This window comes from Gavialis gangeticus, unplaced genomic scaffold (genome assembly GCF_001723915.1).
Source record: "Gavialis gangeticus isolate Ggan-Ray unplaced genomic scaffold, GavGan_comp1, whole genome shotgun sequence".
NCBI classification, from domain to species: Eukaryota; Metazoa; Chordata; order Crocodylia; family Gavialidae; genus Gavialis; species Gavialis gangeticus.
In genome coordinates, this window is record NW_017729032.1 from 152,358,753 (window position 1) to 152,372,807 (window position 14,055).

At 46.3% G+C, this 14,055-nt stretch overlaps 1 protein-coding gene across 3 annotated transcripts in view; it reads left to right on the forward strand.

Annotated features, from left to right (window-relative positions):
- The first annotated feature begins 448 nt into the window (after positions 1-448).
- Positions 449-14,055, forward strand: part of REV1 (REV1, DNA directed polymerase) — a 70,813-nt gene continuing 57,206 nt past the window's right edge. The window contains exons 1-2 of one of the 3 annotated variants that reach the window (XM_019523984.1): positions 449-1,872; positions 13,890-13,956. In XM_019523984.1, the coding sequence (XP_019379529.1) occupies positions 1,817-1,872; positions 13,890-13,956 (123 nt within the window). In that variant the 5' untranslated portion in view covers positions 449-1,816. The remainder of the gene's footprint in view (positions 1,873-13,889; positions 13,957-14,055) is intronic. The other 2 variants (XM_019523983.1, XM_019523982.1) reach the window with 2 other exon arrangements.

Genomic DNA, 14,055 nt, shown 5'->3' on the forward strand with positions numbered 1-14,055 from the left:
CCGCGCGGCTGCGGCCCGCCCTGCCCCCCTCCCCTTGGAGGTAGACGTACTTCCTGACTCCCCTCCCGCAGCTGCCCCGGCCAATGGCCTGGGCTGGGCTGGGCTGGGTGAGCCAGAGCTAGCACGGGGGTTTGTTACCCTGGGATTGGGGGGTGTTTGGGGGATTTGTCAACCCCCCTCCTTGCTGCTGGACCCCCCCCTTGGTTTCAGCCTCCTGGGCTGCCTGAGGCACAGGTAGGTAGTAGGAGACTCTGGAGGGGCAAGTTGTTTTTTATCTCCCCCCCCGATTTTTTGAGAGCTTACCTGAAAGTGGTTTGTTGTGGGGAACCACAAGCCCCAGCTTATTTACCAGGAATGGGCACCCTGGTGTTGGTGGTCCCAGTTGGACTCTCTTGCCAGGTACTTGGAGACCAGGGGCCCTACTCCAATGGCAGTAGAGGCAGCCCTGTTTCGGCAACGGGGCTGGTAAGGGTCCAGAAGGTAGTTAACAGGCACCTCCAAAATCTCTGCAGAGCTCTCTCTTGGCTGACTTGTCCCCAGCACCATGTTATGTGGCCTGTTGTGTTTTCAGTCTTCCCTCTTCCTTTCTTTCTCTGGTGTGAATCTCTTACCTGGCTGGGGACTAATTCCACCTTTAGCAAACTGGAGGTCGTTGAGAGGGCAGTGTTGGGAGACTCATTGCAGATTCCTGTCTTGTTCCTGGCGTGTGAATAATTGAAGGTTCTTGACTAATTTTGCCCATGTCTGTCTTTGAGCTGTGAAAGTTAGTCACCAAAATAAGCTTGAACCTTAGTAGTAAATTGTTTTGTTTCACATGTATAGGACAGTTGTCTTCCAGGGATTGTTCAGTAAGTCGCTTTTTTGTACCTGATCTTAACTGATCAGAAGTAGTATGGACCCATCTTTCTGGGTGGAGTGTATTCATTTCCCTCCCCGCTGATCAGTGAAAGCTTGGTACACTTTCAGGCTAATTTACAGGCTCTCTTACCTGCCTGGTACAGTATCTCACCAGTGTTTATCTTGCTACTTACCTGTTCCAGCAAGTAGAGGACAAAGAATTAGTTCAATAAACAAGTATGAAAACTTCCTTGCAATTGGCAGCCAAACTGCCCACAGGCCATGCATCTTTTTTTTTTTTAAGAGCATGTCCTAAGCATGGAAACAACGAAGTGTTTGATCCTGCCATACCCGTTACCATTAGTCTTTATTAAGTATTAATTGTCTGCTAAGGAGAATTATTTTTCTTTTAATCAGTTTTTTCTTGTGTTGGGTATTTGCAGCTAAAAAAACAAAATACAGAGGGGTGTGTTTTCTGAGAACTCATGCCTATACCAGTAGTTCAGGCTAGTTAGTATATATTAGAGGTGGAACTAAAACTCCCAATGCTGGAAATTCTTCCTTAAGGGAATATAATTCAGATTGCTCCTGCAGTACTTTTGGACATTCATCTGGGAGCAGAAAAAGAAGAAATACTGGAAGAGCAAAGGGAGAACAGGGGAAAAAGAACAGCTCTGGAATTGTTCAGGGCCTTGAAGGTGATGGGGTAATTTTTAAACTTGGTAGAGAGAAAAAAATAATGGTTTTGAGGGGCAGGGGGACTGCATAAATGTAATACACGTGTGGTACTTTTCTTTTGAGACAAGTTTTACATTGCTCTTCCACTTCATAACTATCTGCTTCATTCTGAAAAACAAGCAATATATGTGAAAATACTACTGTCATCAGGAAGGATGCAAACAACTTACAATAGTGATGCAGGGTGACAGGCATGGCATAGACCCCTCAAATACAGGATAGTGTGTCATTGTAGAGGAGAATGATCAAGTCTTCCTCTTTTAGGTGCCTTCAGGAGAAAGAAATGGAAAATCATAGGTGAGGAAAAAATATCCATTCTTCTTGGGCTTGTGTTTTGACAGCTTATTGAGCATCATTGCTTTGGAGTTGTAAATTGTGGCTCTTAGAGCTATCTGAGGGGTACCAGAAGCTTGGTGTATTAGTTTAAAATCTTTTACTGATGAAATGTCTGTGTTCTTTAAGGTAACGGTGGCTGAAACAGGCTGCAGTCATGTTGAGGGTCACTAAATCAGTATGTACTTCTGATAAAGCTAAAATGTGGTGAGTTTGTGGAATTCACTTGCCAGCTGGAATCTCTGAGTGTCTGATTTGGTACTTGAGAGGCCACAATCCTGAGGTTGTCTGCGCAAAAGCAGACTGCTTTCACAAAGAAAGTTTTGACATAGTAAAGGAGGGTTAACCACACTCCTTTGGTTTTTGTGTTTCTCTTCCGCCAGTGCTCCCATTAACTGATAATTTGGTCAGTCACAGCTGAAGGTGTGAAGATATTGCAAGGTAGTCCTGTGTCTTGGTTGCCTGAATTCAGCCACTGCCATTTCAGCTCCATGATTTACGGAGGAAAAGAAATTACAGCAAATCTTGGGAAGGCAGCAAATAATGACTCAGGGAAAAGTACTGCATCAGGCACATTGACAGAATGCTTGTACAGACACAGGCAGACTGTGTTGAATGCCAAAACTTGAAAGCAGTGCCATATGAACACAAAGTCAGACTAGAATCTACTGTTGGGTTTATCTTGTTCACATTGATATTTGCAGTCTCCTGGGAAGAGTTAAGTGAGATTTTTTTAGTTTTATTGTAATTGTTCATCCATGGACCTCCATGCAAGCTAAGACTCCATCTGTCATCTAGGTGGCTTCATGCATTTGAGAGGGACTCGGGTCAGCAGTTTGTCCAGGTAGAGATGAACAAATATTTCATGCAAATGACTATGGTAGAACCACTCTTGTTTATGTGAAAATTGAGGAGTGATTGCTCTTTAGAGGGAAAAGCATGCTTGTGAGAATTGCCACCTCTCTGCTCAATGTAGGTTTGCAAAGATAAACGGTTCTGCCTGTCCACAATGACCCTCAAACCTTTTCTTTATATCTCGGAGAAAAAGCAATGTATAAGTCTTAGAGGTGCACCGGTATATCAGTGGCATATCAGATCGGCACCGATAAAAGGGAAAGTAACATTATTAGCAATCGGCTTTTTTTGGCCAGTGTAGTCAATAATGTCACCAATAAATGCCACGTGCGTGTGCGCAGCAAGTTGTCCACTGCAGGTTTGGGGCCATAGGCTGCGTTGGCTTCCTCCTGGCAGGGGGGCTGTGCTTGAGGCAGGCAGCAGCAGTGCTGGGAGGGGTGGCTACCGGGTGGGCTACAGTCACCCCTCCCAGCACAGCCACTGCTTGCTGAACCAGAGCACAGACCGGCCCAGCCTTCCCTGCCAGGAGGAGGCCAGTGTAGCCCCTGGTCGCAAGCCTGCAGCAGATAGTCTGCCCTTGCTGCGCACATTAATCTGGTGGGGGCGCATGCCCCCCGGGCAAACCACCTACAGCTCCGTTCTGCTCCCAGGGTTGCATACGCTGTCCTGACTGGACACCCCCTACCCCTCTCCCTGCCTCACCATGGTGGCCTCAATTTGCCCCCTCACATCCCTTCTCCTTCCCTTCCTCCACCCCTTCCCACAGCAGCATTCCTGTAAATCGGCTATTGAATTGGTATCAGCCAATATGGCTGGTTAATAATCAGGCATCGATATCAGTCAAGAAAATCTTTATCAGTGCCCCCCTAACAAATCTCCTTTCTCTCTCTTCCTACAAATTGTCCTATTTTTTCCTTCTGTTATATAGTTTTATTGTAGCATGTATTAGTGGTGTGGTTGGGTAAGGGAGCTTGTCTAGGGAGTACATAAATTCTTACTCAGGGTGGATAAGATGGATTCTAAAATTGATTTACATGCTTGCACAACTTTCCCTCCTTGGGTGGCTATGAGGAATGAATTTTGTCTTGTAGAAGCATATTTGGTTATAGCCTTTTAAGGTGTTTAGGTCTCTTGTTGAGCACTACAAGTTTGTCAGGCCCCTTCTCATGAAAAAGGCTGCCAAGTACAGCTTCAGGGAAGACTCCTGAGCCCCTTTTTCTTTCATACAGGAAGGGGAAAGGATTTAACCATACTAGCTTAATGTTTTTTCTCCCTTTTTCTATTATTTTTAAAAGACTGACTAGGATTATAAATTTTTGTCTGCTAGGAACTGTTTGCCTTTAGAAGGCAAATCAGGAGTTGTTTAAAAATATGGACATGTTGAGGAAAGTGATGATTTTGAAGGAATAAGAAGAAATAATGTATGTAGTTGGAAGCAGCGTTCAAAAATGGCATCTAAGACAGCTACAAGTTGTGTGCTTTAACTGTGGGATGGCCATTTATAATATCGGACCTTTCTATGTTAAGCTGTCTGCACAGGCAAAGATTCCAAGCTGTGCTTTGGATCATGTTTTAAACATAATTTTCAAAGATGACATCTTAAACCCATTCCAGGCCAAGTCTCTTTTAAAAGCCTTAATATTTTAGGAGCCCTGCTTTCTCCAAAGAACTTAGGGTAAAGTTATCCAAAACAGAGTCGGCTCACAGTATAGTCTCAGGGGACTTTGCCCCTCTGCACATCACTTTATTCAGATCTAGAAGTGAAGATGGCTAGAAATAATTTCCACTTATTAGAAGAAGACAATGATGCTATAAAATTGGAGGGGTAACTTAAAACTTCAAAGTAAGCTTAGAGATCTAATGTTTTTGGAAGAGTTAGATCCAAGAAAAATATATTAAATTACCCAAGTCCAGGACTGCAATCTAACCCTCCCCCTCTTCCCCATGCCTAACAGCCTAGGATTCTTGGGCACCTTCTCCCATCCCAGCCTAGCCTTTAGTCTGGTGATTAGAGGTGTAGGTGTTTGACAAGAGCATAGATTCCAGGTTTCCTATTTTCTGGTCGGGGTAATAACCATTAGGACAATGGATAGAGGCTGTGCATCATGGCTGATTCCACCACCTCCTACTCCTGTCTTTGCAAAGACAATTAACTACCTATATGTAAAGAGAGGACTTTGATAACTAAATATCTAATCAAGAGGGGTTTTCAGGATGCAAATCCCATTATCTGCAACCTATCTGATGCCTAGGTTTAGGGGAGAGAGAGAACTTGATAAATCCCTTTCTTCAGCATTTCTCATTGGATGGTTTTAGGCATCATTCTGCTCAAAATGTGGCAGTTGTGAATCCCAATCCTAGGCCCTAGTCTTTCCCACTTGCTCTGTTACTAACTTAGGTACATCACTCAGGTTTGTGAATTCTGCTTTTGACCAGGTACCTCAAAGTTGGGCATAGAGAGAGTAGTCCTGGCAGAGTCCCAAAAGAATATAAATACTCACGGGAATAATTAAATGAATTACAGCCTGAAGTCTGCTGTAGTGTTCTAGCAAAAAAACCCAAACCAACTATCTACACTTTCTCGCCTCAAAAAAGCTAACACACTTTAAATTCACCTCTGCATTAATTGAGCTGAAAGTAGTAAATGAAATTTCTGGGACAAGCTACTTGGGATACTCAAAAAGAAGGAAGAAAAAACAAAGAATACAGAAATGCTGTTGGAACAGAAGAAAATTAAGTGTTTTAAATATCTACAGTTGTGACAAATTTGTAAGCTAATTTCGGTGATCACTGGGCATACCTAGAGGATAGGGAGGCATTTAGGCTCAGGATGAGTCTGGCCTGCTGGTACTTCAGATGTTCCACACAACAACAAAATAAATATCTTGTCTAAATATGGTTTTTATAAGATTTGAGTAGCCTTCATTTAGTGCTGCAGCAGATAACTTTAGGTCAACTTGAGCTCTTCTGTATTTATGCTCATGCTAATTAAGCATCTTTAGGAATTATGTAATGATCAGCTGTTTCCAGTTGCAAGTGCATAGTGTAAAAAATGTAACAACTTTGATATGTGCAGATACTTGTTCATCAATAGACCTGTCTGTGGATCCATCAGCAAATGAAGTCATGAATGTAGTTCTCAGTATTCATTTGGAACATTGTAAGACTTTGCAGTTTCTTGCATATAAAGTGTTTATTCCTTGAAGGTAACATAGTTTTGATAAAGGCCATGGTAGACTTCATATTGCTAGGAGTTTCAATTTCTATGATTTAAACTGTTTTTGGTGATGATGGCTCTTATACAGCAGGGGTCAGCAACCTGTGGCACGCAGCATGGTTTTTATTGGCATGTAGGCTGCTTCCCGCCCCAAGGGACAGGAAGAGACATACCCAGATTGAGCAGCACATGGCTGCCTGGGAACAGCCTTGTGCTGCTGCTGACCCCTACAACTGCTGGACTTCAGCCCCGGAACACTGCCAACCCCAGCCAGGTAAGAGCCCCTGACCCTAGCCCCAACCCCGCGCTGCTGGCCACGTGCCGCCAGCAGGGCAGGCCCTAGGCCATCGGCAGCATTGGGATGGGGCCGGGGCCGCGGACCTGCACGGGCCCTGGACCCATCCCAGCACTACAGATGGCCCCAGCCGTGTGCTGCTGGTGGGCCTGGCCAGCACCAGTGCCGCCACCAGGCCAGGGCCATCAGCAGCACTGGGATGAGGCCAGGGCCCAGACCCATGGAACTGCGCAGGCCCTGGCCCCAGCCTGGTGCTGCCGGCGGGCTTCGCCACGTGCTGCCGGCAGGCCCGGCCCTGGCCGGCACCACCACCACTGCCCCGTGCCAGTGCTGCCACTGCCACTGCTGGGCCAGGGTGATCAGCAGCGCCAGGATGAGGCTGGGGCCGGAGCCCCACCCTGGTCCTGCCGGTGGGCCGAGCCGCTGCTGAGCCGGGGCTGTCTGCAGTGCTGGGATAAGGTTGGGGCCCGAGCCCATCTTGGCATTGCTGATGGCCCTGGCCAGTACCTCCACTGCCACTGCTGGGCTGGGGCGCTTGGCACCACCAGGATGAGGCCAGGACCCCATCCCGGCGCTGCTAGCGGGCCCAGCCCCAGCCATGTGTTGCCGCCAGACCAGGCCCTGCCCAGCACCTCCACCTCCCGCCCCAGCCCAGTGCTGCGGCTGTCTGCAGTGCCAGGATGAGCCCAGCAGCCAGCTGGGGCCTGCTGGGCCCAGGCCCCAGCTGCAGCAGTGTTGCCAGCTGCCGGGAGGCCTGGCCGCAGCCCTCGCCACCACCACGGGCCCCAGCACAGTGCCACTGCCAGGTCAGGGCCATTGGCAGTGTCAGGATGGGGCCAGGTCCATGGACCTGCGTGGGACCCATCCCCATCCCAGTGCTGCTGAAGGCCCCAGCCACGTGCTACCAGTGGGCCCCAGCCCTGTGTGGGTGTAGCACCAGCCAGCACCATCACTGCCACAGGCTCTGGCCCTGCTTGGCCTCAGCCCGGTGCTGCTGTTAGCCCCATCCTGGTGCTAGCAACAGCCCGACTGCAGCCCCAGCCCCGTGCTGCCAGCGGGCCCTGGCCCCCGCTCCAGCCACAGCCCCATTCTGCCCCCGGCCAGGCTCCAGCCCTGTTGCCTGTGGTCCCCGGCTCCAGCCCCAGCCCCATGCTGCTGGGTGGCACTGGCCCCATGGCCCCACAGCCCCAGCCCCTTGCTGCAAGTGGGCCCCAGCCCCAACAAGTGCAGTACTGGCACCTGCTGTCTTCCCGGATCCCAGGGCTGGGAGACAGCCAGGGCTGGGGCGGGGAGGCAGCAGTTGTTTGCAGCCTCCCAGCTGCAGCCAGCCCAGGTTCGTAGTACCTGCTGATAGCCATGGAGCCTGGGCTGCTCCCAGCAGCTGGCTGGGAGGATAGAAGGCCTGCTGCAAGCAACCTGGCCTCTGTGGCTATCAGCTGCAGCCAGGAAGCTACAAGCAGCTGCTGCCTCCCATCCCCAGATCAAGCCCTGGGCTCTGGGGAGACAGCAGATACTGGCAGTGCTCCCCACTGTGCTGCCCTGGACACCACCTCTGCAGAGCAACGTGTGAAACCTGGTTTGGCAGGGCACAGTGGGGGTGCAGAGAGCTACCTGTCACTCCAAGCTCTCTGCTGCCCTGGCTACACTTACCCTTCAGGCGGGGGCAGCAGCAAGGGGGTCAACCCTGTGTACTGCCCATGGTGCTCCCATGCACACAGGGGAAGTGTGACCTGGGTAGTGCGGAGCTTGCAGCAGCAGACAGCTTCCGTGTGTGGTCCTCCTGTGTGCTGCCACTCTGGGGTGCACATGCTGTACTCGGGAGGGCCTGGGGGGGGGCAGCAGAGCCTGGAGTGCAGCATGTGTGAGGGCAGCACAGCAGGGAGCATTGCCGTATCTGCTGCCTCCCTGGAGCCCAAAGTATCTGTTGCTTCCCCAGAGGCTGGGTGTGGGAGGCGGCTGGGGCAGGGAGGTAGCAGCTGTTTGCAGCCTCCTGGCTGCAGCTGGTCCAGGTTCTGGGTAACTGCTGATAGCCATGGAGCCTGGGCTGGGAGGCAAGGGGAAGCAGGCCTGGGAGGCAGGGGCAGCAGGGGTACGAGCACAGCTGAGGGGCAGGGGCTTTGGGTGGGGGGCAGGGGGCACGAGCAGGGCATCCTGCCATGTACCCCCTGCCTTCATTTTGTTTTTCTGGCATGCCGGCGCTCCAGCACCTTCCATGGTAGGCATTGTGGGTTTTTTGGCACTCCAGCCAAAAAAGCGTTGCCTTCCCCTGTTATACAGTGATCCATTTGAAGCAGCATATTAATGTTTTTGGGGTGGGGATGGGAGAGGTTTTTTTGTTTTGGTATTTTGCTGCGATGCATTTCATGTGAACAAGTAGGATAGCCATCTGTGTATAGGGAATTAATTCTGAAGGACTTGGATTCTCTCATGCTTTATGCATGTTACATAACATTTCATGTTTATTGCACAAAGTCGTGGATATTCAGCTCTTCCTTAATTTTGCCAAGTGCTTTACGTCTAAAGTGCTTGTATTTCTTAGCTTACTTCCTTGTCACTTATGGTGGTCTTACTGTTACATGTCTATAGCTGATTCAGGCTGTTGAACTTTTTTTTTCTCAAAAAGAAAAGAGGATGGACATGCACCAGGGTGGATTGTGCTGCTGAAAAACACCTAAAGAGTGTTTACAAAGTAATTTTGTGACATTATTACACAAAAGTGTTTAAAATATCATAGTCAAGGATTGACTTGCAAATTAAAATGGTCTAGATAACCTTTTATCAACAACTGCTTGCAGTTTAAAATGACTGACCATGTTAGAGATCATTTCCCTTGTAAAATCTAATCAAGCTACTTCACAGTAGTATCAGGTAATCAAATTACAGTTTATTTTTTCATAAAGCAGTGTTATCAACACTAACATTTCTCAAATTATAAAAATAAAAAAATGGGGACCAAATAAAACCCCTGGGTTTTTTCCATGATATTACTAGTCTTTATTATTATTATTATTATTATTTTTATTATTTCCTTTGCTAAACACATCCATACGTTGCTGACTCGTTTTTGGCCATGTCACCCAGCCCGCTGGTCCAGAAATTCGGTGGTGAGGGAGCAGTGGCAATTAACACTCCTGCTCCTCAGCTGCTGTCAAATTTCCAAACCCCATGCAGAGGGATTGGGCTCACAAACTAGGTCTGGCCCATGGACCCAGCTGGCATTGCTCATATGGCTTGGGGGCCCAAAAGGTTGGGCACCACTGGACTATGTTGTGAAAACCCGTAGGAGCTAATCCTTACCTCTGTATTTACCTCAGTAATTTGCAGCATAGTGCCAGGCATCATAGTTGGTTTTATGTAGGAGCTGGAATAGAAATCTGCAAATTCAAGCAGATCACAAAATATCTTTTACTTTCAATTAGCTGGTCTGGATTCAAACTGGTTACTTAAGGGCAAGGCTCTAGCTCATTGTAGGAACACCCTGAGGCATCCAAATTTTAGTAAATTCCAGTGTTACATCTTTAGGAATGAGGCTTCCATTCAAAAGAGATTAATTAAATCAAGTTCTGTTGTCTTTAGATGGTATCATTCACTCAGGACAGCAGTCATATTTTTCCATATATTACTCTGTCTTAAGCTCTACAGTTGTGTCATCCCCTTCTGTTCATGAAGATACGGCTTTTGTTAACCAAAATGCGCATACTCCATGCAATGCTAAAACAAATATTAACGCAGCATCCAGGTTTGCTTCTGTATACTTTGTTTTACAACATAAACTCCAACATTTATTACATGGCCTTTATTGTCAGCAGGATTTGAATCCACAGTACATAGCTATTCTGCTTTGGAGGTGAGAGTTGTCATGTACAATGTTATCTTCTGTGAACTGTACAGGGAGATGGAGCATCTACTTTATTACTGGACTAGATAAGTATCTGTGAGGCATTTCTAATGTCTTGGATTTAGTTCTGGCTTGAGAAGCATGTGTGTTCAGGAGTTTGTGAATTGCATGGTTGAATGTAACGTCAGTTTGTGGACTTACGACCTCTGCTATAAAAAATGAGCTTCTGCTAGCTAAAAAAATAAATGTCATCAAAACAGTAGCAGTGTCTTACAGGTCTGTATGTGGTCTAGCCACTAGAAGGCCACAGTATAGTAGTATCAGTTACAGAAGTACCTAATTTGGCACACTTTAGAAAGGTCCAGGGGAAAGGTGCATGAGGCTTGGACCTGTTAAAACAATTATTGTCAAGCAAGGTGCTGTGGCATTCTCAGGTGCCTTGAGATCCTTTCACAGGTGTTACGGGATGCCATGCTAGTTAGCAGTGTTGGGTGTGCACACGTGATTCACAAGGAATTATTCTAATAGTAATGACAGTATTAAAAGCGTTCGGATCACTTGTGGTCTTTCTGAGGTCTTTGCAATAGAAGAATTGTGCTATTATTTTTCAGTACTTCAAAAATGAATGAAAACTAAGATCTGGTATTTTCTGAGGGGGGCCTTGAGTCTAATGACAGTTACCTCGAGTCTAAAAAGGTTGAGAACCACTACGTTGGGGACCTGGGGTTCTAGTTCTGTTGCTCTCTGAAAGAAATCATATGAGCCGTGTTTATCTTACCAATAAAATGGATGAATATTTATCCTCACAAGTCATGTGAAACTTTAATTGATAAGGGTTCTGAAAGGTGTTCAGTCAGTGGATTACCACTCTTTCCAAGCTTGTGATCCCACTTTTAATTTAATTTGTACGGTTAAATATCCACAGGGTAACCCCATTTGTGTTGCAGCCCCTAGTTTGAGAATCACTGTCCTAGGCTGTAAGACACTGTGAGGAAGAATATACCTTTCTGGTTAAGAGAGCTTTTGGTGTGAGCACCAAATCATATTATTCCGAGTAAATTTCAAAGTTTTAACAATACTATTGAAATTTTCTGGCTTGGATGAAAAATCAAATAAACCAGTCCCCCATCTTTTGACTGGCAAAACTAATCTTATTCCTGTGTTTCTTCATGCCAGTTCATTTTTCTTTGTGCTACTTTTGTATAGCCTTCTGGTCAGCCTCCTCTTTAAGTAATAGGTCTCTCTTATTTTGCCTGATGCCACTCAGCCCATCCTAGCCTTCTCTCTTATAGTCCTGAAAGTGAGCTGGGAATCTGACAAATATACTATGTAGTACTCCTGTGGAAGGCTGTACAGAGTTTGTAGTAGGATTTGTTCAGGCAGTTGAAGACTTCTTTGGTTCTCTAGGTCCCTTAGTATAGCCATTTCACTCTTGCAACTAAAATATTTTCCTCTAAGCCAGGAATGTCAAACCCCCACAGTTCAGGTGGGTCACATGGGACTGGTCCAAGGGCTGGATGAATGGCAATGGGTCGCATGGGACTGGTCCAAGGGCTGGATGAATGGCAATGGGGCTGATACTGTGGCATGGGTCAGGTCCACAGATCTTTCCCTCCTCCCCCTTTTCCCTTTGCATTTCAGATCTAGAGCCCACTGTGGCTGGTCAGGAAATGAGCTGCAGTCAGCAGCTGCTCCAGTCAGTCTAGAGTGGCACCACATGCAGAGCAGGTCCCAGACTGACCAAAGTGAGTGCTGGACCCATCATGAGAAGGACTTGTGGGCACCTCCCTCCCCCTGCCAGAACCAACTCTGGCCAATCCAGGATAGTGCATGTTCTGAAGCAGGCAGCACCGGGGGGGGAGGGAAGGAGAGTGTCCGGGGCTGGCCCCATCCAGGTGCAAGGCAGGTCCCAGAGCAGGTGTGTCCTGGGCTCTTCCAGTACCCATCATGTTTAGCATGTAAGTCAACTTGAGACTCAGGGCTAGCACTGGGGGTTAGATCTTTGACAGCCCTGGTCTAAATCATGAGTATTTTCAATCACCTCTTTATATTTTTGCTTTGCATTAGACTCCTGTAGTAGTCGTGGTCAGTACAAAAAATTACCAGTTTTGTTGTCATGCTAGAATTCAATGTATTGTATGATTCCATAGTTATATATTTTGTCATAGCTTTGATCTTCAAAGCCAGGCACCTCATTTGCAAAACTCTTTCCTTTTATGGTTGCAAAGACATTTAAAATATAAAGTGTGTTTAAGTCGGTACAGAGAGCCTGACACGGTATCTCCAAAGTATGATCTGCTCCTTTCTTCTCAACCAGACACTTGTGGACTCTACAGTTCTGTGGCTGCATGTTTTGACATGCCCAAGATGACTGTTTTGATGGAGACAGATGCCAGATAGTTTTAGTCTCTTCCCCTGTAACGTAGGCTGTCCCTTGCTTTTCCGCTATTCCCACAGTAGCGAGTTTATTGGAGTGTAGTGTACCTTCCTTGTGTACTTGCAGGAGTTCAGGCAGAAGCAACTGGGGGATGAGGGATAAGGGCTGGACTTAAGTTTGCGATCGGGGATCCAGGGTGGAGGAAATTTAGGTAGCAAACTACACAAGCTGGAATACAGTCCAGTAGCTGAGGCTTGTGGAGTTTATTTACTGAAGAGGACTGTGTTCATTCAGACTGGCATACACAGTTTCCTGACAAATGGGATGGTGGAAGTCTGCTATGTCACCTATGTAGCATCACAGGTGGCCAAGGGAGTGGAGTTTATAGAGGCTTTTCTCATGAAAAGTAGAGTAAGATGAAAAAATATTATCTTCAGCTATGAACCAAAGCTGTGGGGATTTTTCATGGAGGTAGAGACAAAAGGAATAAAAGATTTCATGTTGGCACATAAAAGGTAGGGTGCCTGTTATGGTATTTCATCTTCCGAGGCTTGTGTATATGCAGGGCCCTGCCTTTACCATCTGAGTATAAGGGCCTTGACTCTTATATTACCTTACAGCCATTTAGTGGACCATTAATCAATATTTCAAGATCAGAATTGATCCTGTTTTAACAAATATACGTCACTTGAGTGCAGTGACCAAAAGGCCTGCTTAAGCAATTCCCTCTTGTTCATACCATGCCTTTCTCACCATTACGTCATGTTATTGGGGTATGTGCAGCCCAGAATCCAGGAAGGGGTTGCTCCCAGACAGATAGTTTGACCTGTTTTGTAATTTGATTTTTCTAAGCAAACCTAGGGGCAAGACAAATGAAGTAATTTTAAACAGGAGACTCCACTGAATAGAAAATTGTCTTTGTATTGTGTATTTGTTTTTAAGTACTGCAGTGCACACATCACAACGTCCCAACAAGTATTAGGATCTCTTTAAGATTTGAAACAAATCCAGGTTCTGATGCCAGGAAACATGAACCTGTATCCTGCAGTATACAGATTATTAACAATATTATGCAATGGTTGTGGCTGTCATGTTTAAGCCATGTATTACTAATAAAAATCTAGTAAATAATTACAGATACTGAAAAGTATTAAGCTATTTTTGTAGTAAATACCGTATTTAGAGCAGTCTATAGTAGGGGCCCTGAGGACTCATTTTCAGAAAGAAGTAGCTCAACTAATGAAGTGGTTGTTTGACATTTCTTTTTATTTTGAAGTTGGAATTTTTTGCTTTTTGTTTTCTAGCAAATCGCTAAAACTCTGTGTAATATCATTGAAGTGGTTCTGGTCATATTACTAAAAACACATCAATCAAACATTTTTTCTTTTTCTTCTTGCAGAGCCTTCAGTATGAGGCGGGGTGGATGGAGGAAACGAGCTGGCGATCATGATGGCTGGGGGACATGGGTATGTTTAAACCACAAGATTTTCAGGAAAAAGGGTATATGTATGTATTAGTTTAAGAAAAAAAGGGAAGATTGAAATTAGGGGTGTGAAAAGTTAAAT